The following is a 26,867-nucleotide window of genomic DNA, read 5'->3' as shown; positions in this document are numbered from 1 at the left end:
ATGATCGAACCCATAGGGAATCAGTACGTTGTGGCCAGACCAGTGTATTCTGCAAATGCTTTTGGGGAAGAACATAAGAAGAAACAGAGGCATCATAAGACACTTCTGGATCATCTCAAAAAGTTGTGCCGGTAAGATATTTTCTAAAGTACTGGTATTAGGAGTAAATGGAGCACTTTCTCTGAAATTTTTAAGCTTCCAAGTTCTTCTTTTTAGCCCAGTCTCCAGAGTCAGTCTTTTCATCTTTGATTTCCAAACCTCCTACTCCAGGGCTAGAAAGGTAGTCTCTGAAATGAACACCATCTCAACTCTCGACACAATCTTTCCATATCAGAAAACTGATAGATGAGGACAGAGGAAAATTTTCTGTCAAGTGTTGTACAAGTCAAGCAGAGGATGACAAATAAGTTCTATTGCGGCTAAAGAAAAGAAATATGTTTCTTCAAAAAAAAAATCCTTTGGTGGTAGTCAGGGCAGCTAGTACATGTAAAGAGGTGAATATTAGTGGAAAGATTAGTGAAATGATATCATCTTTACCAAATTTCCATCTACAATAGGAACTAAACTTAAAATTGGATATTAATTAACTAACCTGTGGTTTTCATTGTTTCAGCTGCTCTGCACAAAAGGCCAAGAAGATTGTCTTCTCTCTGTTCCCCATAGCATCTTGGCTGCCAGCATATCGCATAAAGGAATGGCTCCTCAGTGACATTGTTTCTGGAATCAGCACAGGGCTGGTGGCTGTACTGCAAGGTAACTTTTTTTTGAGATGTAATTTATATATCACAAAATTCATCCTTTTAATGTGTAAATTCAGTATTGGGTTTGTTTGTTTGTTTGTTTTGGATATTTACAAAATATTGTGCAACTAAGGTTGTGCAACTATCATGGCTAAATAATTCTGAGACATTTTCACCATATCCATCCCCCCAAATCTCTTGCAAATCACTTCCCATCCTCCCTCCACCCAGCCCCTTGGCAACAACTTTCTGTCTCACTGGAATTATCTATTCTGGACATTTCATGCAAACAGAATCACAGAACATATCAATCTTCTGTGTCTCATTTCTTTCACTTAGCATAATGTTTGCAAGTTTCTCCCATGATGTACAAGTCCTTCATGCACTTTTATGGATGAATAAGATCCTACTCTGTAGATACAACACATTTTGTTTGTCCATTCATGAGCTGACGGACATTGGGTTGTCTCCACCCTGTGGCTTTTATGAATAACACTGATACTATTATTAACACTTGCACACAAGTTTTTGTGTGAACGTATGTTTTAATCCTCTTGGGTATGTACCTAGGAGTATAATTGCTGTGTCATATAATAATTCACTAGCAATGGTGAAGATTCAAATTCCTCTGCATCCTTGTGAACACTTGTTACTGTCTGCCTTGGTTATTTTAGCTATCCTACTGAGTATGAAATGGTATCTCATTGTGGTTTTGATTTGCATTCTTCTAATGACTAATGATGTTGAGCATCTTTTCATGTGTTTACTGGCCATTTGTATATCTTTGGAGAAATGTCTATTTAAATCTTTTGTATATTTTAAAGTTAGATTATGTGTCTTTTATTTTTGAGTTGCAATGGTTGCTTACACTTTCTGGATAATAGACATTTATCCAACATATGATTTGCAGATAATTTCTCCCTTTCTGAGGGATGTTATTTCCCTTTTTCATAGTATCTTTGAAGTACCCATTTTTACATTTTGATGGAGTCCAGTTTATGTGTTTTAAATTTGGCCACTTATGCTATAGATGTCACTAAGAAACCCTTGCTTAATTCAAGGACACAAAGGCTTATACCTAAGTTTTCTTGCAATAGTTTTATAGCTTTAGCTCTTACATTTACATCTTTGATATATTTGAGTTAATAAAACAAGTTTTAAGGTGCAATCTTAAATACTAGAAGACCCTAATGAAAACTTCTATGATCCCTTTGCATGAAATAAAAACACTGATGCTTGTGTATTTACAGGTTTAGCATTTGCTCTGCTAGTCACCATCCCCCCAGCCTATGGGCTATATGCAGCCTTTTTCCCAGTCATCATCTACTTTTTCTTGGGCACTTCTAGACACATATCTGTGGGTAAGTGAATTACTGGTCTAATTAATGCTCATTGCTTTTTCTTTATGAATGACGTTAGCCATGCATTGTGTATGTGTGCTAAGTTGCTTCAGTTTGCAAACCTGTGGACTATAGCCTGCCAGGCTCCTCTGTCCATGGGATTCTCCAGGCAAGAATACTGGAGTGGGTTGCCATGCCCTCCTCCAAGGGATCTTCCCAACCCAGGGATCAAACCCACGTCTCTTATGTCTCCTGCGCTGGCAGGCGGTCTCTTTACCACTGGTGCCACCTGGGAAGCCCCAGTCATGAATCGTATCAATTCCATATTGTGCAGCGTCCAGAAGAGGAGCCATAATTTCTTGTAATTACAAATTAGAACTGGGGCTTGGGAAGGAGACCAGAACTCCAGATGGTAATCTTTCTACATGCCACATTTTGGTTGAAAGACAACTGTGCTACAGGGAAGCACGATGACTACAATTCACTGTCTCTTTATTAGGGCCATTTCCAGTTCTGAGTATGATGGTTGGAGCAGTAGTTGTGAGATTAACCTCAACAGACAATATAGCTGATTCAACAATCACTAATAGCTCAATGGCTAATGATTCATCGATAGATGATCAGAAGGTGATGGTGGCTGCAACGGTTACAATTCTTTCTGGAATCATCCAGGTGAGCATTTTGTCACCTCCCCAGTCTATGTGTCCTGACTGGTACACATCTTTCTGGTTTTCCTCCTTCTTGCCACCCCTCCCAAATCTTCCTGTTAGTTTGTGTGCCTCCTTCAGTGGCCCACTGGAAATAATTTAAGAAGAGTCACTCAGGGCAACCATAAGAGGAGGGCCAGATCCACTTTGCAAAGAGGAATGAACATGGGTCTGGAGAGTAGGAAAAATGAGAACATGGAGGCATATGTGATGACAAGTCAATGCTGAATTCAATAAAACACCTGGGAATTGATACACTCACAGTTCTTACTAAACAGAACTGCATGCAAGTAATAGAGAAACTGGCAGCTTGGAAATTTTTTCTCATTTCACACTGTGTGTGTGTGCTCAGTCACTGCATTTGTTTCTGACTCTTTGCCACCCCATGGACTATAGGCTGCCAGGCTCTTCCATGGGACTATCCCAGCAAGAATACTGGAGGGGGTTGCCATTTCCTACTCCAAGGGATCTTCCCAACCCAGGGATAGAACTGGTGGCTCCTACATTGGCAGGCAAGTTCTTTACCACTGAGTCAACTGGGAAGCCCAATTTCTTATTGAAAGTGAAAGTGTTAGTTGCTCAGTTGTATTCAACTCTTCGTGACCCCATGGACTCTGTCCATGGAATTCTCTAGGCAAGAATACTGGAGTGGCTTGCCATTTCCTTCTCCAGGGGATCTTCCTGACCCAGGCAGGGATCGAAACTGGGTCTCCCACATTACAGGCAGATTTTTATCATTTCAGCCACAAGGGAAGCCCTGAATCTTACCATCTGAGCCACCAGGAAAGCCCCAGATTGTAAAGAATCTGCCTGCAATGTAGGATAACCGGGTTCGATCCCTGGAGAAGAGAATGGCTACTCACTCCAATATTCTTGACTGGAGAATTTTATAGTCCACATAGATTAGGGAGGGGCTTAAAGATTTATTCCCAAGCCACACCCCCACCACCATGACTGGATTGTAAAAAATGTCCCTGTTCTCAAGATGTTAGATAGTGATAATGTCAGACTCCTCAAGGTGTTGCCTAAAGACAAAAGGGTAAAAAAAGTCAATGCAAACCAAGACATAGTAGTATGTCAGTTCAATGATGGGATCTGAGTGCATCTCTGATTCTTGTGCTTTTGCAAACTCACAGCTCAGGTTGCATTCTGGTGACAGGAGTGGAGAATCAGGCCAACTTTCTATATCCATTTACATTATTGCAAAATCCTAATGCTTTGGGGGAATGAACCAGTTTTGCCCTCAGTTAAAAATCAAGCAATTTTGATGTCATAAACAGTTGTGTATTTTCCAACAAAAGTCAGCCAACTTGTTTGAGGGAATCTGAATGGATGCTTGCCCATGCATGCAACAGCAATCAAAAAAAGGTAACTGACAATTCCCTGGAAAAATTTATGAGGTCTGATGTTAGATAAAATTCTGCTATGAAAAGTTTATGGGTGAGTCTCCTAAAAATACCTTGCCTTCAAAAGAGGGACGAAAGAAACATACTAGTTCTTGGAGGTGTACTGAAATGATGTGCTATTTGAACACCATGTAACATTTGGAGCAGAGGTGGGGAGGAGGGAAGCAGAGGGAGGTACCTTAATGGGAGGTGTTCCAGGAGGCTGAGACACTTTTTTCTTCCAGACCCAAGAGTGGAGGCTGAACCTCCACAGTTTGAATCATTTCAGTGGTTGATCTTTCAGATTGCTGAGGTGTATTGTGAATCTACACTAACAAGGCTCTGCCCTCTCTTTGCAGGTACTGATGGGGGTTCTACAGCTGGGCTTCGTGGTGATTTATCTATCCGAGTCCCTAATCAGTGGCTTCACCACCGCTGCCGCAATTCATGTTTTGGTTTCCCAGCTCAAATTTATGTTTCAGCTGACAGTCCCAGCACACACCGATCCATTTTCAATTTTTAAAGTGAGTATTTTTTTTGCTTCAAAGATAAGGAATACACGAAATTCACTACCATGTTTCCCAGAGAACTTTCCTTCTGTGCCTTTGCTGCGGGGCTTACTTAAAAACTTCCAGGAAATCAACAGGCTCTGCAATGTATTCACACGGAGAAAAAGTTAGTGGCAAAGAGAACAACATTGAAAATCTATCACAACTCCCATGCAGCTGATGTAAACAACAGAAATTAAGTACCACTTCTTTTAGATTTGACTCTTCTGTATATTTTAAAAGAAAAAAAATGACGGCGCACATGATGAAAAGTTTTGTCCCGAGTTTTAAAATCTTTCTCAAAATCTTATGTTGAAAGAAATGTGCTAATTGGATGGCACTGCTTCCCTGTTCCTAAAAATGCAGGTCTTGTTTTTTTAGAATTGAAATTCTTCTGATTTTTACGTGTCCTTGTTTAAAAAGCAAAAGGAAATTGGCCAATATGTAAATAGAACAGTGGTTCTTCTCTCCTCTAGAGGATGTACTATAGAACAGACAGTGTTCTCAGTGCCTCTGAATTTATGTATTTAAGTCCTCACTCTCTTTTTTCCTTTTGTGAGTCTAGCTAAAGGTTTGTCTCCTTTGTTTATCTTTTCAAAAGCCTGTTTTTAGTTCCGTTGACCTTTTCTTTTTTTTTTTAGTCTCTGCTTCAATTCTTCCCTCTCTGTTCTTTGTTATGTCCTTCTTTTTCCTGACTTTGGGGCTTGTTCGTGCTTCTATCAGGAAATGGCAACCCACTCCAGTGTTCTTGCCTGGAGAGTCCCAGGGACAGGGGAGCCTGGTGGGCTGCCATCTATGGGGTCTCACACAGAGTCGGACACGACTGAAGTGACTTAGCAGCAGCAGCAGCAGCAGTGCTTCTATCAAGACAGTGTTTAGGAGTCTGAGACAAAACTTGCTCCAAGTTGGAACCAGACCTCTCTCACTACCATTCAGATCTATTCCAGAAGTGGAATCTTTTGGGAGTCATTTGGGATCCAGTCTGGGCCTGCTTGAGCTGTCCAGATCCCATAGATATGGAATCCAACTGGCCTTGAGAATTAAGACTGTAAACAGTGCACAGTTAGCCAGGAAACTATTTTCCAAAGTGACAGAGAGAGTCGATGAAGCAATATAAGGGGTCTGAACCTTAAAAAAAAAAAAAGCCAGGAATTAAGGGGAAACATGCTAAGAAAAACTGTCAGAGGTGAAAGGTGATTCCCTGGACAGAGCAATAGTGCTGATTATGAAATGAAAAACAAAGTATACATATAGCTGATTCACTTCGTTGTACAGGAGAAACTAACACAGCATTGTAAAGCAATTTTACTCCAATAATAAAAACAAGAAACAAAAAAAATGATGGCAATGAGACCTAAGAGTAGAAGAGATCAGTTATAAAAATGTGAAAAGCACCCCAGAAAATTTGACACTAGATAAAGAGCATCGCTAGACCAGTGTGATGACAATGCTATGCTAACTTACTCTTCTCATACCTCCATGCTAATCTCTACAATTACTAGTGTTTAACATGAGCAGAACAGGCAATTGCTATCCATCTGTCAGTCCTTTCATGTCTTACATTTATGTTTATGTACTTGGAATTAAGTGTTGTATCCAAATTACACATTAACATAGCACTTGGGTTTTTTAATTTTTTTTTTTTTTGGGTTTTTTAATTTTTATACTTTCAGGTCCTAGAGTCCATATTCTCACAAATAGAGAAGACAAATATTGCAGACCTTGTGACATCCTTGGTTATTCTGGTGGTGGTATTTGTGGTTAAAGAAATAAATCAGCGCTTCAAAGACAAGCTTCCAGTGCCCATCCCAATTGAACTCATTATGGTAAGTGATCATCTTCAGGTTTCCTTTCATTTGCCTTGTGTTTTTTTTTTTTTAATTTCTTTTTTAAAAATTAATTTATTTATTTTAACTGGAGGCTAATTACAATATTGTGGTGGTTTTCGCAATACACTGACATGAATCAGCCATGGGTGTACATGTGTCCCCCATCCTGAACCCCTCTCCCACCTCCCTCTGGGTTGTCCCAGTACACTGGCTTTGAGTGCCCTGTTTCATGCATTGAACTTGGGCTGGTGATCTATTTCGCATATGGTAATATACATGTTCCAATGCTATTCTCTCAAATCATCCCACCATCACCTTCTGCCTTGTGTTTTTATGTTGAAAGCTCTCCCTCTCTGTAAATTAGGAGGTTTTAGTGAGACAGGCAATCTCTCTGCAGTTTCTGGTATGACATTTAGTATGGTATTTCTCTTCATTCATAATTTAATAACTTGCTTTGATGATTTGGGGTTTATTCTTTCCACGTAAGGCAAGAGAGCAGCCCTCTGAGAAGCCTAGTGATAGACTCATTGGAATGAAGCTGTGGTTCTGTTTCAGTAGTACATTAGAATTGCCTTGGGACTTTTCAAAAAGTAGCCAAACCTGAGCTTGAGATTCCTATGTAATAGATCAAAAGGTGGCCTTTGGCAATGGTACTTTTTTTTTTTCAAAGCAAGACTCTTAGTGACATCTCCCATTTCTAACTTGGGCAATTTGCAACTTTGCAGACTGTGATCGCAACAGGTGTGTCCTATGGCTTTGACTTCAAAAACAGGTTTAATGTGGCTGTGATTGGGGAGATGAAACCTGGGTAAGTGTCTTTCTCATGATGGCATCTCCAAGCACCAATTAGAGAGTTAGCAGTAGTGACAGAGGACTCTAAGCTGAAATGTATTAACCCACCTCAGCACTCTCCCTGTATCTGGCATCCATCATGCATCCAGGAGGAAGGCTCACTTCTGTCCTTCTAGGAATAAGTCACGAAGGACATCAGGTCTGCAGTTCTTAATATCAGAAAGTGTCTCCATGTGAAAGAACTCACAAATCAGAGAAGGGACTCACACGCACATAAAAGCAAGATAGTAGAAGTAGAAAAAGAGGTTAAACTTGTTCCTTCTCGTAAAAAAGAACCAAGAGAAACCAGATTTCCCTGGCGATTAATTACCATAAACATTATGTAGTGTTTTGTTTGAAGTTACTGGAGCCAAGTTCCAATAGTTCAAAGGAGACACTGAAGGAATACCTGCCACACACTGCTTGAGCAATCCAGATGGGCACACTCTGTCCTTTCTCAAGATCAAGTTCAAAACAAGCCCAGAGCAACTCTTACCGCTCCAAAAGGCTGGGAGGTGCAGTTTGTACAAGGAGTCTGAAAATGTAGTCCATTGCCTTTACTCATTGTTGAGAGAGATTAGTTTTGTGCTCTCCTCTCTCTGCCTTCTGACCATCGCATCAGTTTCTTCCAACTTCCTTACCAAGAAAACGTTGTATTCTTGGTAGTGAAACAAAATGAAAACAAAACAAAAATGAAAACCTTCCCTCCTTCCCGTACCTAGGAATATTTAAGAATTATTCTAGGAATAAGAATTTATATGCATTTCATTGTTGACTTAACTAACTTCTAATAGAAAGTGAAAAGTGAAAGTGAAGACACTCAGTCGTGTGACTCTTTGGGACCCCATGGACTGTAGCCTACCAAGTTCCTCCATCCATGGAATTTTTCAGGCAAGAATACTGGAGTGGGTTGCTATTTCCTTCTCCAGGAGATCTTCCGGATCCAGGGATTGAACCCGTGTCTCCTGCATTGTAGGCAGATACTTTACTGTCTGAGCCACCAGGGAACTTGATTAGAAGCAAATATAGATTTTTAAGCAAAAAATATTTTTATCACCAGATAAAAATGTGCTATACTTGTGATATTTAGATCACAAATATCACTTTAAATCGTAGAAATTAGGCTGAAGTTGAAAGGCTATTTCTAGGGTTTCTCTCCACTCTGCAACTTTCAAGTGATTATCTTGTCAGAAGGATTTTGGAAATAAATGATAAACTTAAGATCACTGAGTTACAGTGACATTACTTAGTAAAAGTATTTTAAATGTCAACAGACCTCTCTCCACAGTATGTGTGGGTGAAGAAGGGGTGACATATTTACAGATCATCACACCCTGCAGAGAGGCAGTGTAGCCCAGTAAGCAAATTCATGCTTTCTAGAGGCAGAGTACCTGGAATTCACTCCAGACTCACTTCCTGACCTTGAGCAAATAATTAAACTCTGTGCCTTAATATCCTTGGCTGTAAAAAAATGGGGCTAAAAATAGTAGTTATTACATAGGATTCTTGTAAGGATTAAGTGAGTTAATACATGTGATGTCCTGAAGTGCCTGGCCTACTGTAAGTATTCAAACTGCACTACTGCTATTCTTAATTTGTCACCTAAATTACTGTACCAGACACCTTACATGCTTTTTACACTTCACTCCCACTTTTTCTGAGTGATGATTGAGTGAACATTTTAAATGCCCATTGGTGTTTGCAAATAGAATATAAGTGAAAGATAATGATTATTAATCATTGCTAATCTGCTATTAATGAATATGACATCTTAGAAGTGACTTTGTGAAGTCATGTACACTGCATGCAAATACTTGGCTAATGGAGAGAGATCATTGAAATAGTAAACAGAACACAAAGGGTATATTCAGATTCCAGAGGGACACTGTAATAGTAGCTAAGAGGCACTTTGTACTTTACAGTGTGTAAATAGTATTCACATTCATTGTTTTATTTGACCCTTCCACAAAAATTATGAAGGAAGGAGAACAAGTGTTATTATCATCACTTTACAAATGAGGAACCTGGGTAAGTAGCACAGCCAGGAAATCAGTCCAGTTTTCAGACTGCAAATCCCCATCACATCATTCTGCCTATTATTTAGAGGGTAGAACTAAATAATAATAGCAGGCTTCTGGGTATTTTGGTATAAAATGCAAATTGTATCACTCATTTTCTATTTTACATATATAATATTCCTAGCTAACTTTCTGATTTATAAAAGCTGCAGAATATGAAATAATAGTACTCCTTTGAAATTAGAGCTAAAACTGTATTAACACTTACAAAACATGAACAGCAATTAAAAAAGAATTGAATGGACCCAGTTAACCCAGTTGTAATAAGATTGACATCAGAAACAGATGTTTACAGGAGCTGAACATTTTAGTAAATGTTATTTAACTGCTCTAACTCCACGCAGTATAAATACAGACATATCCTCTGTGACTTCAGTGTTTCCCTGACACAATCTCACTTTAAATGGAAACCCACTCTCCATCACAGCCGCAGTTGGCTGTAGCCAAGAGTGGTGCTCAGGGCAGAGTCCAGCGCTTGTTTGCTAAGAGTTTCCCGTGAAAGGTTATTGTTATCAATGGAGGGAAGTATATCTTGCTTTCCTTGTCTCAGAACTGTATTTGCTCAAAGAGCCTTCATCCATGGATAACTATTGGAGGTATCATGAGCGATGCTTTGTAAACCAATGTAACCATACAACTGGGATCTGAGATGTTTTGCAGGAAGCTTATATTGATCTAAAGGTACACTGTAATGTAGCTATACTAGCAAAATCATATCAGATTTATCACTATCATTGGACTAGTTTTACAATCTTATATCAAATCCAGGCAGCATTGCTTCTCAACATTAAGATAACAGATGGCAAGGTATTCAGTGGTGCTAAATTCTTGCTAGTCATGCTTTGAAAGGCACAACTCCACCTAGAATGCATTCATTCATTCACTGACTTGCTCAGCAAATACTGACCACCTGATATATGCTGTGAAAAGTGTTTGATCCTGGTCATAGAACAGTGAACTTGTCATTGTCCCTGCTCTGGGGCCGGGTGAAGAGTTTTCAGTTGGGAGGGAGGGTGGAAACAGGAGCTATCAAAAACTGGAGAAGCACAGGCAATCTCGCCTAACCCTGACCTTGGGGATGAGAAATGACTTTCTGGAGGGAAGGATGGGAATGAAGGGAATGGTTCAGGCAGAGGGAACAGCAAATTAGAATCTTCCAATTTGGGAGATGATGGGTGATGAGAAACAAAGAAAACTTGGTATAGCTGGAGTCTAAATTCTGAGAAATGTAGTAATTAAGCAAGATGTGGGGGAAGGGGCCACTGGGGCCTTGCTAAGGAATTTGGACTTTTTCCTGAGGATACATGGATGCTGTTGAAGGCTTCTAACCAGGTGGGCAACATTCTGACTTGCTTAATTTCAATTTCAGGTTTCAGGCCCCTATCACACCTAGCAGGCAGACTTTCCAAGATACCATTGGAGACTCCTTTGGCATTGCCATTGTTGGCTTTGCAGTGGCCTTTTCTGTGGCCAGCGTCTACTCCCTCAAGTATGATTATCCAATTGATGGCAATCAGGTAAGTATACAACCGACAATGGGTCTGATTAGGCAACTTGAAATTCTACTTTGCATACATAATATTGATGGTGCTACATCTAAAAATGATTCCTCCTTACTCTCCTGTCAGGAGTTGATAGCCTTCGGAGTGAGTAACATATTCGGTGGATCGTTCAGAGGATTTGCAGCAAGTACCTCTCTCTCCAGATCGGGGGTCCAGGAGAGTACAGGAGGCAAAACTCAGGTCCTGGAGGGTCTTTGCTAAGAGGCTCATCTTTGCTTGAGTCACTGGGTATTTGGAACCCTGGGGGAAAGTTGAGTTTGTAATGACAATGTTCTCCTCTCCACAGATAGCCGGCCTTATCTCTGCTATCATTGTGCTGATTGTCATCGTTGCCATCGGATTTCTCTTGGAGCCTCTACAAAAGGTAGCACTCTTCCCTCGGGCTGACATCACTCTCCTTTGGATGATGAATCGAGGACCCTGGTTCTTAAACTTAGGAGGCATAAACTAAATTAGGGAAAATGAGTATCTACAAACTCTCAAGTACTCTTCTTAGCCAATATTCTATGGGCCAAAAATATTTCTTTCTCTCCTGGCACTGTTTTATAAATGTTAGGAATGCAAATACCCAACAATGCTACTCTTAAAACTCTACACTACCTCATCAGTTCTACTCTGCTGATCAACTCTACTCTTCAGTCTCTATGTGTTTATACCAGATATGATTAATGTTTAGATTGGAAGGCACCCTGGCACTGAAGCTTCCATATGGGTTGACTGACGTGAAGATTTTCTTAAAGGCTGATACCATTGAGACCTGTGTGGAATTCAGAGAATGGTACTACCAACCACACAACTTGTTCTTAGGAGTACGCCCTGCAGCTCCCAGAGTGTGGTTTGACTCCTAGACCAAAACTGTCAGATTGATGGATGAGAGCAAATGGCTAGACTTTGACCTTGTACCTTTAACCTCATGCTCCTCTGTCTGCCTCTCCAGAACTGTAATATTTGAGGGTGTAGTTTTATGCTTTGTCCACCACTGCAGTACCCAGGTTACAAAAATAACAGCAGGCCCTAGGAAACACAGAATCTGTAGGAAACCAAATGATGGTCAATATATTGTTCTTTGCGGTGTTAATGTGATTTTGAGGTAGTACAGAGGGCATTTGGCAAGCCACTCCGGTACTCTTGCCTAGAAAATCCCATGGATGGAAGAGCCTGGTAGGCTGCAGTCCGTGGGGTCGCTAAGGGTCGGACACGACTGAGCAACTTCACTTTCACTTTTCACTTTCACACATTGGAGAAGGAAATGGCAATCCACTCCGGTGTTCTTGCCTGGAGAATCCCAGGGATGGGGGAGCCTGGTGGACTTCCGTCTAGGGGGTCACACAGAGTCGACACGACTGAAGTGACTTAGCAACATAGCAACAACAGAGGGCATTGGCTCTAGTCCTATAGACCTTCTTCCAATCTTGCTCTGCTGCTTATTATCTCTGTGCTTTAGGCAGATTATTTAACCTCTCTGAACCTTAAGTTGCCCATTTGTAAAATAGAGAGGGAAATAGTACCCACTTCACAGAGTTGTTGTGAAAATTAAATGAAATAGGGTATGTGAAGTATTAATATTTAGTCCAGGGTGTGGCACATGATAAACACTTAACCAATGATACCCTTTATTGGGAAGATTATTATTGTTGTTATTCTACAAGCATCCAATTATACCTCTGACTACAGAGGACACAGACATAGGACACAGTCCACCAAAGTCTGTTGGTTTTTATCTAGGCCGTTTTCTTCATTGGTTGGTAGCTGGAACATGAGTTTTATCCCAGGTTTCTGGTGTCCTAATATGGTTATCCCAAACCTGGCCAAACAGTACACGGTACTTGTTGTCAAAATTATGCATTCTTACTATGCTAACCTGATTTCCAGTGGAATGGCATAAAAGGAGTCAAAAAGTCACCCCTGGAGAAATATATTATGTGTAAGAATGTATATCTCAATAAAAGTAAATGCACACACAACCCCCCTATATAGAGAATTCGGCCTGGTGTACTTCTTCCTGTGTGTATCCTTGGTCTCTACCTCACCTACTTCAATTTGGAGAAACTAAACAAAAAGCAATTGCCACTTAAAATCCTATCTCTTTCATGAATAAACGACACCAACAACACTGGCCAGGATGTTAATCAAAGACCCTACTTTGTAAAGGATCCATCTGACAATTACTTCTTAGATCACTGTGTCTGTAATGTTTTTGTTTCATCTAAATAACTGGTCTGCTTTTATCATATGAAGGCAAAATAACCTTTCATGATAGCTAAGAATGAATGCTCCTTTAGCACTTACTAAGTATCAGTGGAGTTCTAAGTGATTTTTTTATTGTTAATCCTTAGTATTAATTACAGTCAGGATAGCTGGTTCCTGGTAAAATGATCCCCCTTTTCCTGTCTATGGCTTCTCAATGCTCTGTAATCTTTATTTTTTTAGGGAGTTATTGTGTATGTATTTCATTGTAAACTGTTACAAATTTTTTTAATTTAAAAAATTTTAATTGAAGTATAGTTAATTTACAATGCTGTTAGTTTCATGTGTACAGCAAAGTGATTCAATTATACATGTATATTGTTTTTCAGATTCTTCTCCCTTATTAGAAGATACTGAGTATAGTTCCCTGTGCTATACAGTAGGTCCTTGTTATTTGTGGGTGTTTAGTCACTAAGTTGGAGAAGGCAATGGCACCCCACTCCAGTACTCTTGCCTGGAGAATCCCAGGGACGGAGGAGCCTGGTAGGCTACAGTCCATGGGGTCGCTAAGAGTTGGACACGGCTGAGCGACTTCACTTTCAATTTTCACTTTCATGCATTGGAGAAGGAAATGGCAACCCACTCCAGTGTTCTTGCCTGGAGAATCCCAGGGACAGGGGAGCCTGGTGGGCTGCTGTCTATGGGGTCACACAGAGTCAGACACAACTGAAGTGACTTAGCAGCAGCAGGTACCTGGAGAATCCCAGGGACGGGGGAGCCTGGTGGGCTGCCGTCTATGGGGTCGCACAGAGTTGGACACAACTGAAGCGACTTAGCAGCAGCAGCAGCAGCAGTCACTGTGTAGTCACTCAGTAGTTTAAGTCTGACTCTTTTGAGACCCCCATGGATTATACCCTGCCAGCCCCTTCTTTCCATCGGATTTCCCAGGCAAGAATACTGGAATGGGTTGCCATTTCCTTCTCAAGGGAATCATCCTGATCCAGGGTTCGAACCTGAGTTTTCTCATTGGCAAGCAGATTCTTTGCCACTGAGCCACCAGGGAAGCCCCTTTGTTATTTACCTAGTTTCAAATTGTTTTTCCATGGAATACTGACTAGGTACGAATTAATGAAAAGAAAAAAATAATATGTCTCCTTTGCAAGTTGCATTTGATTTGTTTTATCCTAAAGTTCCCCAAAGCAGGAGGTTTATTGTACAGAGTTCTATGAACCCTTCATCCAGCTCCCACAGGGGTGGCATCTTACACAGCTACACTGCAATATCAAAACCAGTACATTGACACTGGAAGGCAGGTGCTGAAGCTGAAGCTCCAGTACTTTGGCCACCTGATGCAAACAACTGACTCATTGGAAAAGACCCTGATGCTGGGAAAGATTGAAGGCAGGAGAAGGGGATGACAGAGGATGAGATGGTTGGATGGCATCACCAACTCAATGGACATGAGTTTGAACAAGTTCCAGGAGTTGGTGATAGACAGGGAAGCCTGGTGTGCTGGAGTCCATGGGGTCGAAAAGAGTTGGACACGACTGAGTGACTGAACTGAACTGAACTGAACTGAAGCTTTGAATTCTATTCCAAGACCCCCAAGTTCCGAGTTTTTTTTTTTTTAAACAAAGAGCAACACCCACTCCCTACTACAGTAAATAGACACACACTAGACTATCTCTCAGAGAAGGAAATGGCAACCCATTCCAGTGTTCTTGCCTGGAGAATCCCAGGGATGGGGGAGCCTGGTGGGCTGCCGTCTATGGGATCGCACAGGGTTGGATACAACTGAAGCGACTTAGCAGCAGCAGCAGACTATCTCTGATTAAAATGAATTGCTTTCAGTCACAGGTCTTCAGATCTGCCTTTCTCTGTCTCAGGTACAGATGAGTAAGTGCTATCAGATGGCATGTCCCTGTCACTGTGGTGGAGCCAAAATCATACCTGGGGATAGGTCAGAGTTCCAGAGCTGCTGTGCTATGCATGGCATTGCACACAGGAAAAGGGTGTATCGTTCGATAGGCTTTGAGGCCCTTGAAAGGATTCACTTATCTGCAGCCTTCACCTTTGCTTCTATATGGTTATTGGATTATCTCAAAGTACATCTGCTCTTCATGTTTTCACAGTCTGTCCTGGCAGCTTTAGCACTTGGAAACTTGAAAGGAATGCTGATGCAGTTTGTGGAAATACGAAGATTGTGGCGAAAGGATAAGTATGATTGTGTAAGTAGAGGTGATATTATCTGAGAGAGGAATTGGAATTTTCATTTTAATGCTGATGTAAAATGCATGTTTATATTGTAAACAAAGGGAAATTTTGTTTCTATCTACCTGTTCAAATAACCTGAGTTTGTTTTATTTGCTATCTTGAAACTGCATATTCTAATGATTATTCTCTGGGATTTTAATGTAAAAGGATGAGTTACTTACAAGTAGGATTCTTGTAGTCATCTCTAATGCCACAGAAACTCTCTGAATCTTAGGGTATTCATTGCTTCTGTTCTTCATTACCTCATATAGCAGTGTCCAAAGAATCTATGAAGAACTCAAATTCTGAACATTCCTTTTGGAAACACTCTGTAAAGGCTCCCCTCACTCTCAACAAGCCTTGCTCTGAGAGAAGCTGTGTCCCTAATTATATCAGGGTCAAAGTCTGTGGTGTAAAAAGGCTTGTTAACATAGCCTATGGTTCTTAACAAGCATAAAGTAATAAGCCAGGTTTAGTTTTGCTCCTGCTAGATCAGTGTTAGGGACTTTTACACTTTTGGGGCATGCTAGGAGCCTGGAGCGGAGAAGGCAATGGCAAGCCACTCCAGTACTCTTGCCTAAAAAATCCCATGGATGGAGGAGCCTGGTAGGCTGCAGTCCGTGGGGTCGCTATGGGTCGGACACGACTGAGCGACTTCACTTTCACTTTTCACTTTCACACATTGGAGAAGGAAATGGCAACCCACTCCAGTGTTCTTGCCTGGAGAATCCCAGGGACGGGGGAGCCTGGTGGGCTTCCGTCTATGGGGTCACACAGAGTCGGACACGACTGAAGTGACTTAGCAGCAGTAGCAGGAGCCTGGAGAATCCCAGGGATGGGGGAGCCTGGTAGGCTGCCATCTATGGGGTCACACAGAGTCGGACACGACTGAAGCGACTTAGCAGCAGGAGTCTGATAGAAAGTGTTAGTTGCTCAGTCGTGTCCAACTTTTTGTGACCTTATGGACTATAGGCCACCCACTAGTCTCCTCTGTCCATTGATTTCTCCAGGCAAGAATACTTAAGTGGGTAGTCATTCTCTTCTCCAGGGCATCTCCCTGACTCAGGAATCGAACCTCGGTCTCCTGCATTGCAGGCAGATTCTTTACTAGCTTGGCCTCCCAGGAAAGCCCCCAGCAGAGATAGTAGCCTTTAATTAAATCAGCAGACTTAAAGTAAGATATTAGTCCAGATTCAACCGATTAATAACAAACAGCAACTGTTTCTGGAATTTTAGCTGGGACAGATTCAGTCATTTCCTTAACTGGTTCAGGGATGGGATTAGAAAATGGATACACTCTCTTGGGATTTTTGAAAAGATTTGCTTGTGCTTCTGCAGCTTCTGAACCTGAGCCAGCAGAATGACCAGAAGGGAACTCCCTTCTACTGTGTACTCCTGACCTCTGCTTTGGGCCCTAGAAGTTCATGCTTTCTTATAGCTCTGAACCTGAGACACTGTATTTGAATCAGAGTAGTAAACGGTAGTGTATGTGTTGCTTTTCTTTGACAGCTAATCTGGGTCATGACCTTCATCTTGGCCGTTGTCCTGGGGCTCGGTTTAGGCCTGGCAGCTAGCGTGGCATTTCAGCTCCTGACGATCGTCTTCAGGACTCAGTTGTAAGTGCTCACTGTGGTCAAATCCTTGCAGGTTTTGACTTGCCTGGGTCAGAGGAGGAAAAAACCTGTCACCGGTTAGGGGGAAAGCAGTTTAGTTGATAGGTATGCAAATCTATCAAGGCGTCGGCCAGACTGGGACTCCCCTGGTGGTCCAGTGGTTGACTCTGCACTTTCAGTGAGGGGGGGTGTGGGTTTGATTCTTGGTTGGGGAACTAAGATCCCACCAAGATGCAAACCCCACCCCCCTAAAAGAAAAGAAAAGAAAAGAAGACTGGCCAGTCTATTCTGCCTCACTCCAAGGCCTGAAGGCAAAAGGTGGCCCAACCTATCATCAGCCGAATCCCACCAGTTGTTGGTCTGCTTCCTTCTTTGACAGCAATTCAAATAAATCATAAATCTCTGGGTCTGTTTACCCAGCTGTAAACTGGAAGTAATTCTGAGCAAGTTTACTGTCTTTGCCTCAGACTTGTTAAACACAGGGCAAGTGTTCCTGAGAAGACTCTGAGATTCTCTGTGTCTGAGGGAGGGTTGTTTCTCTGGGCAGATTGTTAGATTGGAGTCCCACTTGGAAATCATGGAGCTGGATTAGAGAACTTTTCAAAGACCCTTTTCAACCTAAAATGCCACAAAGCCACTTAGAAGTCTTGATTTTTTAACAGAATTCAAACAGATTTCTCGTCCAAACATCTTCTGGATTCTTAAATCTGTTATATATCACCACCATGTGGTCACTCAGTCTTTGATGGATTATATGATGTGACAGAGACAGAAGGCTTCTTGGGATCTAAGGTGTTCTAGAACAGAAGGTGTTATCATACTTAGGTTTGATGGACTGATGGAATACATTTACATTGAGATGTTCCCACACTCTTCTATTCACTTATATTTTTATTTATTTCTTGGGGACTCATCAAACATAAGAGACAAATTGAGTGGTTGTAGGCAAGTCATAATACTCCTCTATGTCCTAATCCATGCAACAAGGTGATTGTATCTGCCTTATTTCACCCAATAACTGTAATATTCAGAATAAAAATGGCAAAGGCATATGGAAGTGCTTTGTAAACTGGATGTGGGAGATGGGAGAGGAGGCACAGTTTCGGAGATGTGGGAGGGTCAGTCAAACAAGGTGTTTGCCCTCCAGGGCATAATGGCATGAGAATTCTCCAATCTTTAAATTTTGGATAAGTGAGCATGCTTTGGGATGCTAGGAAAACACCAGTGTTAGCCTTATAGGCCTAATAAATATCCACGAATGATTCACTAAGTGTTGATTTTCCCTACAGTCCCAAATGCAGCACGCTGGCTAATGTTGGAAGGAGCAACATCTATAAGAATAGAAAAGATTATTCTGAAGTAAGTTTCATTTTTTTACTCTTATTTGCTAAGTAATATTAACATAAATCTAATGGGCACCATCTAATATGATTTATCTGCCTTACAGATATATGAACCAGAAGGCGTGAAGATTTTCAGATGTCCATCTCCTATCTACTTTGCAAACATTAGTTTCTTTAAGCAGAAACTTATCGATGCTGTAAGGTTTGGGGTTATTAATTTTTTTTAAATTCCACTGAATACCTAGGAATGAAATACTTGTTCTATAACAAGGAGGAGGGTCACTGATTTCACATATACTGCAGATGGGTAGTGTTCATATTTTTGTATCCTTTGTTCCAGGTGGAACTATCTTATAAGGGGTCCCTTAACATGTTAGGAAACGAGACTCTTTATATAAGGTCCAATATAGAGACTCTTTTTATTATATATTGCTGTAAAGTAAAAAGATTTACCATAAGATAGATGGTCTCCTATAGATTTTCCTTGGGAATCAACTTCAGAAACAATAGTAGTCTTTAATATTTGACTGCATCATTGAAGAGATTCAGGATAACAAGTGAATACTTACAAGAGAAATGAATAAATAAAATAGAGATGAATATTTAACACTAAATAACAACTAGTGTCCTTGGTGGACTGGAAAGAAGCTGACAAAAAAGCAGACTTTAAGGTTAAGAAACAAAAGTTCAGCACTCTTTCACGTTCCTTCTGGTCCATTCTGTCCCTCACATAGAGCTTGCCTTAAGCCCTATTTTTAGTCATCTGTTATGCACCAAATATCTTTCTACCCAACTTTCTTTTTTTTTTTTTACAAAAATGGGATCAGGTTGTCTATCTGGCTTTAGATACTGTTCTTTTCACTTAATCTAGTATCTTTTCATCTCACTACATTTTTTGGTCAAGGGTTTTTTATTATATAATTTGATCCTCCTTATTACTCTGGGCTTCCCAGGTGGTTAGTGGTAAAGAACCCTCCTGCCAATGCAGGAGACATAAGAGATGAGGATTTGATCCCTGGGTCGGAAAGATCCTCTGGAGGAGGAAATGGCAACCCACTCAAGTATTCTTGCCGGGAGAATCCCATGGACAGAGGAGCCTGGCGGGCTACAGTCCATGGAGTCGCAAAGTCAGACAAGACTGAAGCGACTTAGCACGCACACATGTACTTATTACTCTGGAGCTAAATATTACTGCAGGAAGAACACATTTGTTTTGGAAAGGAAAAAATGAAGGTTACCCTCAGATATAATACTAAAATTATAAAAGTTCATATAATACATATTATAAAGTATAATTGTATAAATTCTAATACAATAAAAAATATCTAGAAGCAGGATACTAATTAGATGCCACTCATATTCAACAAATGGAAAAAAATAAAATGAAATTCCCTAAGGGTTGTGTGGAATAAAAACAAAATCTTCAAATACAGTTTAGAATTATGCCATAGCTAGACTTAGGTTATATAAGTAGAATTAGGCTATACAAGTAGCAGAAAATTCAGCATTCTTGTAACATAGCAATGGGTTTTTCAGATTGGCTTTCGTCCACTTCGAATTCTTCGCAAGCGCAACAAGGCTTTGAAGAAAATCCGAAAACTGCAGAAGAAAGGCCTGCTACAAGTAACATCAGTAAGCTTCTTTCCCACATTTCTACGTATTACAGCTAAAAGCTTAGTAAAATGTAGTTCAAGTGATTGGTTCCATTCCTTTTAATGAAATGGCAGATAAACAATACTTCGTGTGTCAATTAGTGTCACGTTTTTAGGGGTCTCTTTAAAATTGTATTCTCCAGGGAAAATTTTTATTCTCCAAATAAAAGAATTAAAATTCCATCACTTGAGCCAACTTTGACTCTGTGCTTCAGAAATTCACTGGTTAACCTTGACATTCAGTGCTTTTCTTGGTCAGAGTTTTTATGCATGTTAGTATCCTCTCTTGCAGAAAGGATTTATATGCACTGTTGATGGCTTTAAAGATTCTGATGAAGAGCTGGACAATGATAAGATAGAAGAGCTGGATCAGCCCATCAGTACCACAGACCTGCCTTTCCAAATTGACTGGAATGCTAATCTTCCTCTCAACATTGTTGTCCCAAAAATCAACCTCCACAGCCTCATTCTTGACTTTTCAGCAGTGTCATTTCTTGATGTTTCTTCAATGAGGGGTCTCAAAACGGTAATTTCTTTTTTCTGAATGAAAACAACTAATCAGTGATAAAGGTTAAAAAAAAAAAGTTTATTTGTGGACAGATGTTCCTTTAGATAACACATGCATGCTTAAGCAGAAGAAAAATTTAATCTTAGAATATTTCATGGAGGGAGTGCAGGTGGGGTGTGTTTGGCGAACTCTTTAAAAAGTGGATTTCCCATGAGACTGCGTATAATTTCCAACGTATGCTTATAGACAATACTGCTCACAATCCTATTAAATTCCAGTTCTGCTGTGCTTCAAATCCTTGTGGGTGTTCTATCTAAATTGTCCTGAAATAGAGATCTTGCAAGAAAGTAGAATAGTGGTCCTTTTATTTTTATCCTCATCTGTCATAAGCCAATGAACTTTAACTTGGCTATATAACAATTTGTCTTTTTTTTTAAGTTAGATATATGAAAGAATATATGTCATGTATGATTTTAAAAAACAGAACTGTAACAATCTGGTTGCTGGCTGTTTTCTTACCACAGGTTTGTCAACGTCTCTAAAAGAGTTTCTAACAGAAATGCCGAAACAGATATAAAGAAAATTTAAGAATGCCACATCCCCCTCTTTTGCTTTTTTTTTTAAACAGAAATCTGCCTACATAAAAACTGAGCTAAGATCTATTAAGTATAGGTGAACTGGATATAAAATTAGAAAACAGGATTAATTTCATCTCCTTCAAACTTAACCTTTAAAAAAAATCTTAGTATCACATGACCTTTGAGACTGCTTTTTCTTTGCTTTGTTTGCTTTTGTCTATTTATTTTTGTTTTGGAGGAGAAAATACACATAACACTTATTTTTTGATCTTGGCATATAGCACAAAGGACAGGGACTCTGCCTTAGGTTTCCTGAAGGTCCCAATTCTTACTTCAGCCCAGTAGAGCCTCCAGAAGGTTTTACTGATAATAGTGATATTAATGATCACTATTGATATTAATGTAAATGGGACAAGCTACTTTCCTTACCTTTTATAACCTTACTCACATCACTACTGGCATTTGTTCTGAGCCTAGAGACCAGGAAAATGGATATTCTTTGGTGCTAGACACATTTAGGCACTGTGGACAGGAATAATGAACAACATATGGGTTATGGGTTTTTTTAAACTTTTATATAGATAGAAAGCTCTAGTAAAGATCATTCCATAGAAGAAACTGTTTAAAAATTACATCAGAGTTCTTCTTGTGAGTCAGAGCAGACATTTTTTCATTATATTTCCTTCAAGAATGATCATCTTCAACTTTTTACTAAAGAGGAGAGTTCTTTCCTTTAGATTTCTGTCATTGAGCCTTGTTATTAATTTTAGTATCTCTATAGTATTATCTCTTTTCAAAATGTAAAGGGCTCTGAAAGCAACATATTACCATAAGACACAATTATGATAGTTTTCTTTATGTTTCTGACAAGTGAAACTGTTCCCTAAGGGAGATCTGCTTTCTTTTTAACAGATTCTGCAAGAATTTATCAGGATCCAGGTAGATGTGTATATTGTTGGAACTGACGGTAAGTTATTTTATTTTTATTTTCTGACAATCCCTTTACTGCTAGCTCTCAATCTAGACGGCTTCTCCAAAGAACAGACATTTTTTATAATCACCAAGAAGGTCTAATTTGTAGATTTCCAACAGGAATCTCCAGGGAAACAGCATCTTTATATTTGAGTTGTGTTGACACATAATTAACTTTACAATTGAATCCTAGTTTAACAGACAGCAAAGGAGTGAATATGTAACCACAATTTACTCTAAACTTCCTAAAAAAGTAGGTTTGTTTACTCTCTTCCTTGCCTCCATTGAATTCCGTTCCGTTCCGTTCCGTCGCTCAGTCGTGTCCGACTCTTTGCGACCCCGTGGACGGCTTCTCCGTCCATTGAATTAGCAGCCCATAATTACCTGGTTTCTGCTTCACTTCACTGATGAGGCTGCCCTTGCCAAGGTCATCAACGATATCCTGGTTGTCAAAGATCAACCACCCCCATCCCAGCCTCATTCTCTTGGGGCTTTAACAGCGGGCTCTTTCTTTGGCCTCTGTCTCCCTGACTTTTGAAAGACCTTTCTTCTGAGTCCCTTCCCACCACTCTCAGACCTCTGCAGTATCTCACATTGGTTCCTATCCACACTGCTATCTATATATATGTTAATGAACCCACAACCTGTATCTCCAGCTCAGACCTTTTTTTCTGAGCAGCAGACCCATGTATTCAACCATCTGGATGTCCTCCAACTACCTAAGATACATAATATTCAAAACTAAAGATGTACATCCCCCCAACTACTACTTCTCCTTTTCTATCTGGTCACTACATCACCACATACCCACCCAGCTGCCCAAAGTACAAACTTTGGAGCCATCTTTAATCTCTCCTCCCCATTCCTCTATATTCGGTGAGTCAGCATGAATATTTCATATTGAGTCAATCTCTTCCTCTCCATTTCTACAGCTTTAATCCAGCTCCTTATCATTTCTCATGTAAGTCCTCTGAAAGAACTAATCAGTGTCCTTGTCCATCCCTAGAATGTTGTCCCATCCCATTTTCTGACTCATCCCATTAATCTTTCTCATGATGCTTATAGTCCAGTGGGAAAGCCTGATAATAAACAAAGATATTTCAGGTAATGATATATGCTGTGAAGAAAAAATCAGAGTTGAGACATAGAGCAACAGGTGTAATGCTATTTGACACAGGTGATCAAGGATGTCCAGAAACTCAACATTTAAGCAGAGACTGGAATGAAGTGAAGGAATCAATCTTGACAGTGTCTTGGGAGAAAGCATTTTAGGGAGGGGAGGACAAGTGAAATTGAGGGAGGTATGAAACTGGCATTAATTTTTGCTCTGTACTGGCTCCTATCCATAAAATCTACAGATATACTCTAGTTTCAAGGGTTCCTTATAAGTAAAAATATCCTCTTAATCTCAGTAATCCTTTAAACAATTTTACTCTTCCATCATCCCAGGTCTCTTGAAAGCATCTCATCCTGCTGCCCCTGCTGCCTGGAATCTCTCTAGGTCCTACACTAAGATCATCACCCTTGCTCACTGAGTGCCACCTGCATCCTGACAACCACAATGCCCTCATCGCCCTCTATTGCAGCTACTGCTAGGTCTTGTCCATGTTGAAAGTTTCCCTGTGAACAGCCTTCTTCACCTCCACGCTTTCATATCTTCTCTTCCTCCAAATCCAAGGCATTCTTTTAAATGATATCTGCTTCATTAACTTTCCCAGAATCCTGCCAAGAGGAAACAATCTTTACCCTTCTCTCTCTGAATTTCCATATCACATGATCTGTGCCCCTCTTATTCATTCAACAACAATGTGAGGACCTACTATATGCTAGGCATTATTTTAAGAACCAAGAAAACATTAATTTAAAAAATTAGATTGCTTCCCGCCTCTATCATTCTATAACACTTTTAATTAAGATAGTATATATGTGCTCTGTCTTCCTCGAGGGCAAGATTCATGTCTAATTTATCTTTTGATCCTACCCAGCCAGAGCTTTGCATATAATAGATATGAGGGAATATTTGATTGACTGATCTGAGCCAATGATGCTGGTTAGTTCTTCCAAGAATAGTAATTCCTCAGATTATTGGAGAGGTAATGGAGGGAGCCAAGGAAGATATTTTCTGATGGTATCCAGAAGCTTTGGTAAAATGGACTACAGTAAGCTAACTGGTAAATCCAGAACCATGACATTAGTCCATGACTATATGTTCTATTTTGGCAGAATCTCCATTTTTAGTAATAAGCCACCTTTGAAGCTCCAGTTATTAACAAGAGAAATTAACCCACAAGGCTCCTGCCTAAAAGTGTTTATTTGATCCTTTTTGTTTACATGAAGGTATTCTACATGTAATTTTATTAGAAAGATGCCCTTCAGTTCCAGAAGACATTGTACTAATGGTACACTAATATTGTACTGCTGCAACTCCCAAACACTTTACCGAACATCAGTGAAATGCACGTTTGCAAATAGAAGTTCAAGTCCCCAACCTCAAGGAGAAACCCGTGGTCAAACACTTAACTTCTGTTATTCTTCCCTCTCTTCAGATGACTTCATTGAGAAGCTTACACGGTGTGAATTTTTTGATGATGAAGTCAAGGACTCAATATTTTTCTTAACAATCCATGATGCTGTTTTGCATATTTTGATGAAGAAAGATTACAGTACTTCAAAGTTTAATCCCAGTCAGGTATCAACTTTTTGGCAACTTTCACGTTTGTATAAACAACCACCTGTACTTCTTAAATTTCTCTTTATTTTTCAGCATTAAAAAGCATATTCCTAATTCTTAATTCCATCCTGGTTTTCTCAGGAAGTAGAAGCAAAATTTGATGATTTCACCATCAATACAAATGGAGGATTACGTAATCGGGAATGTCAGGTAAGAATCTTCAGCAGCTTTATGTATACACAGACAGTATGACGAAGAACTTTCAAAAATGCTGAGGCCTCTTCCAGCACACTACAGCAAGTCCAGCACCTGTTTGAGCCTCTGTGCCTCATTCCTAGAAAACGGAAGCAATCCCAATCTAATAGGGACATTAGGGGAAAATAAACTCAGATCAATACAAAAAGAGATGGAAAATAATGATACTAGACCTCTTAGTGCAATAATGAGCGTATATAGAGAGAATGTTTTATGTTTTCAAAGTATTTACAACCAAGATCTTATTCTGGTCTTGTCATAATCCATGAGGCAGAGAAGGAAATACTATTTCCACCTACAGATGAATTCATGATGGAGCTGAGAAGCTAAGTATACCTCTTGACCCCTAGAGGCATGGGAAGCCCCTAGCCAGTACCTAGCTCAGTGCTGAATGTTAGGTTCCTTCACTTCCTTACTAGAAAGAGTTGCCGAATCATTTCATTCTAGAACATTCATTTCTAGACTATTCAGTCCTTTGAAGGTCTGTCCCTAGTTTGGGAAAAGCAGAACTACAAATCAAAATGAGTATCCCCTATAAAGCAAGTATACGGTAGGTGCATTACACTCATGACCTGAATCTTTACAACATGCAAAGAAGATATCTTCATTTCACAAATGAGGAAACTAGAAGCGCTCAGAGACTTAAACTAATCTGTTTAAGGTCATGCTCCAAATTGACAGCAACAGGATTTGAAGGTAGGTCTGCCTGATGTCAAGATCTATGCTCTACAGACTATATTATCCTGGCTCTATCCTTTGGTGAAAAACTATTAGAAGTGAGGGTCCCAAGGAAGAATCCAATGCTTGTCTTCTTCTCTCATATAAAGAAAGGTCTAAGAAGAGTATCAAAAAGGAATTTAAACTGAAGCAATGTATAGCATAAGATAACCCTGTGTGACTATTAAGAGTTCAAATAGAAAAACCTTAGATGAAAAAGCCATTCCAGTAATTTAGATAGACTTGAGGGGTAGGGGGAAACCATGATTCTGCTTCCCAGGGCTGTTTTCCAGGGAAATGCACACCTAGCACCTTGCTGAGGACTCTATAGAGAGTCATAATAGAAACCCTCTGCCCAGCAGCTTGACTCAGAATTGTCACCAAGTTTTAAGGCTTAAAGTAAAGGAACAGAATTTCAATCCAATGTCTGATCAAAGCTTTAGAACCAACCGTCAGAAAGAACCATCCTGTATCTGTTTCCCTGTATTTTGTTTTTTTAAAAGCATTTAACACAAGCCCCTTGCATTACTTCAGTCAGTTCAGTTCAGTTCAGTCGCTCAGTCGTGTCCGACTCTCCGCGACCCCATGAATTACAGCACGCCAGGCCTCGCATTACTTAGAGGAAGATAAATCGGCAGTTGCGGTTAGGCCACCAGTGGTGATTCATGTAAAAGCTGAGTGTCCCTAGCCAGCACACATAAGCCCTTGGAGTTTGTGTGGTCCCTTAACAAATGTGAAGAAATAATTACTACAACACATTATTTTGGTTAAATTAGGCCTTTGAAAAATACACTTCTACTACAACATGGTATCACATGGGTCTAACCAAGTATCCCTGGAAGATGTTTGATCACTAAAATTGAAGACAAATATGTTGGTGAATCTGGTAAATTCTAGCTCCCAATTTTAATCAGATTGATCATGTTTACTCCTTTTAAATACAAGATATGATTATTAAAAGGGATAGAACAAGTCTTTTAAAACAAGAACTTTTTCTCTTCTTCCAGGTACCAATTGAAACAAAATTCTAAACAAAATATAATTGAGAGATCCTCATCTGTCACGTAAAGAAAAACTTTATACCCAGAAAGTTATTGA

General features: G+C 40.0%; 1 protein-coding gene across 1 annotated transcript; it reads left to right on the top strand.

Moving 5' to 3' along the window:
* SLC26A3 (solute carrier family 26 member 3) lies at positions 1 to 26,867 on the top strand. The gene is made up of 20 exons (XM_055420778.2): positions 1 to 131; positions 614 to 753; positions 1,991 to 2,101; positions 2,580 to 2,752; positions 4,532 to 4,696; positions 6,394 to 6,546; positions 7,275 to 7,357; positions 10,828 to 10,975; positions 11,087 to 11,200; positions 11,307 to 11,384; positions 15,340 to 15,435; positions 16,970 to 17,076; positions 18,363 to 18,432; positions 18,521 to 18,613; positions 19,953 to 20,048; positions 20,361 to 20,594; positions 22,067 to 22,121; positions 24,673 to 24,815; positions 24,939 to 25,007; positions 26,777 to 26,867. Exons 1-20 carry the CDS (start codon positions 1 to 3, stop codon positions 26,798 to 26,800), a joined length of 2,283 nt encoding a protein of 760 aa, XP_055276753.2. The 3' UTR covers positions 26,801 to 26,867.

Source organism: Moschus berezovskii, chromosome 3 (genome assembly GCF_049115385.1).
Source record: "Moschus berezovskii isolate FMDL1 chromosome 3, NW_MosBer_1.0, whole genome shotgun sequence".
Lineage (NCBI taxonomy): Eukaryota > Metazoa > Chordata > Mammalia > Artiodactyla > Moschidae > Moschus > Moschus berezovskii.
This window is presented reverse-complemented; position numbering and strand designations above follow the sequence as displayed.

Bases quoted from the DNA above. Each gene is read 5' to 3' on its own strand.
- SLC26A3 (XM_055420778.2), top strand. From the start codon at position 1: ATGATCGAACCCATAGGGAATCAGTACGTTGTGGCCAGACCAGTGTAT. The intron at 754-1,990 runs GTAACTTTTTTT...GTGTATTTACAG, and splicing joins GCTGGTGGCTGTACTGCAAG to GTTTAGCATTTGCTCTGCTA. The intron at 20,595-22,066 runs GTAATTTCTTTT...TCTTTTTAACAG, and splicing joins CAATGAGGGGTCTCAAAACG to ATTCTGCAAGAATTTATCAG.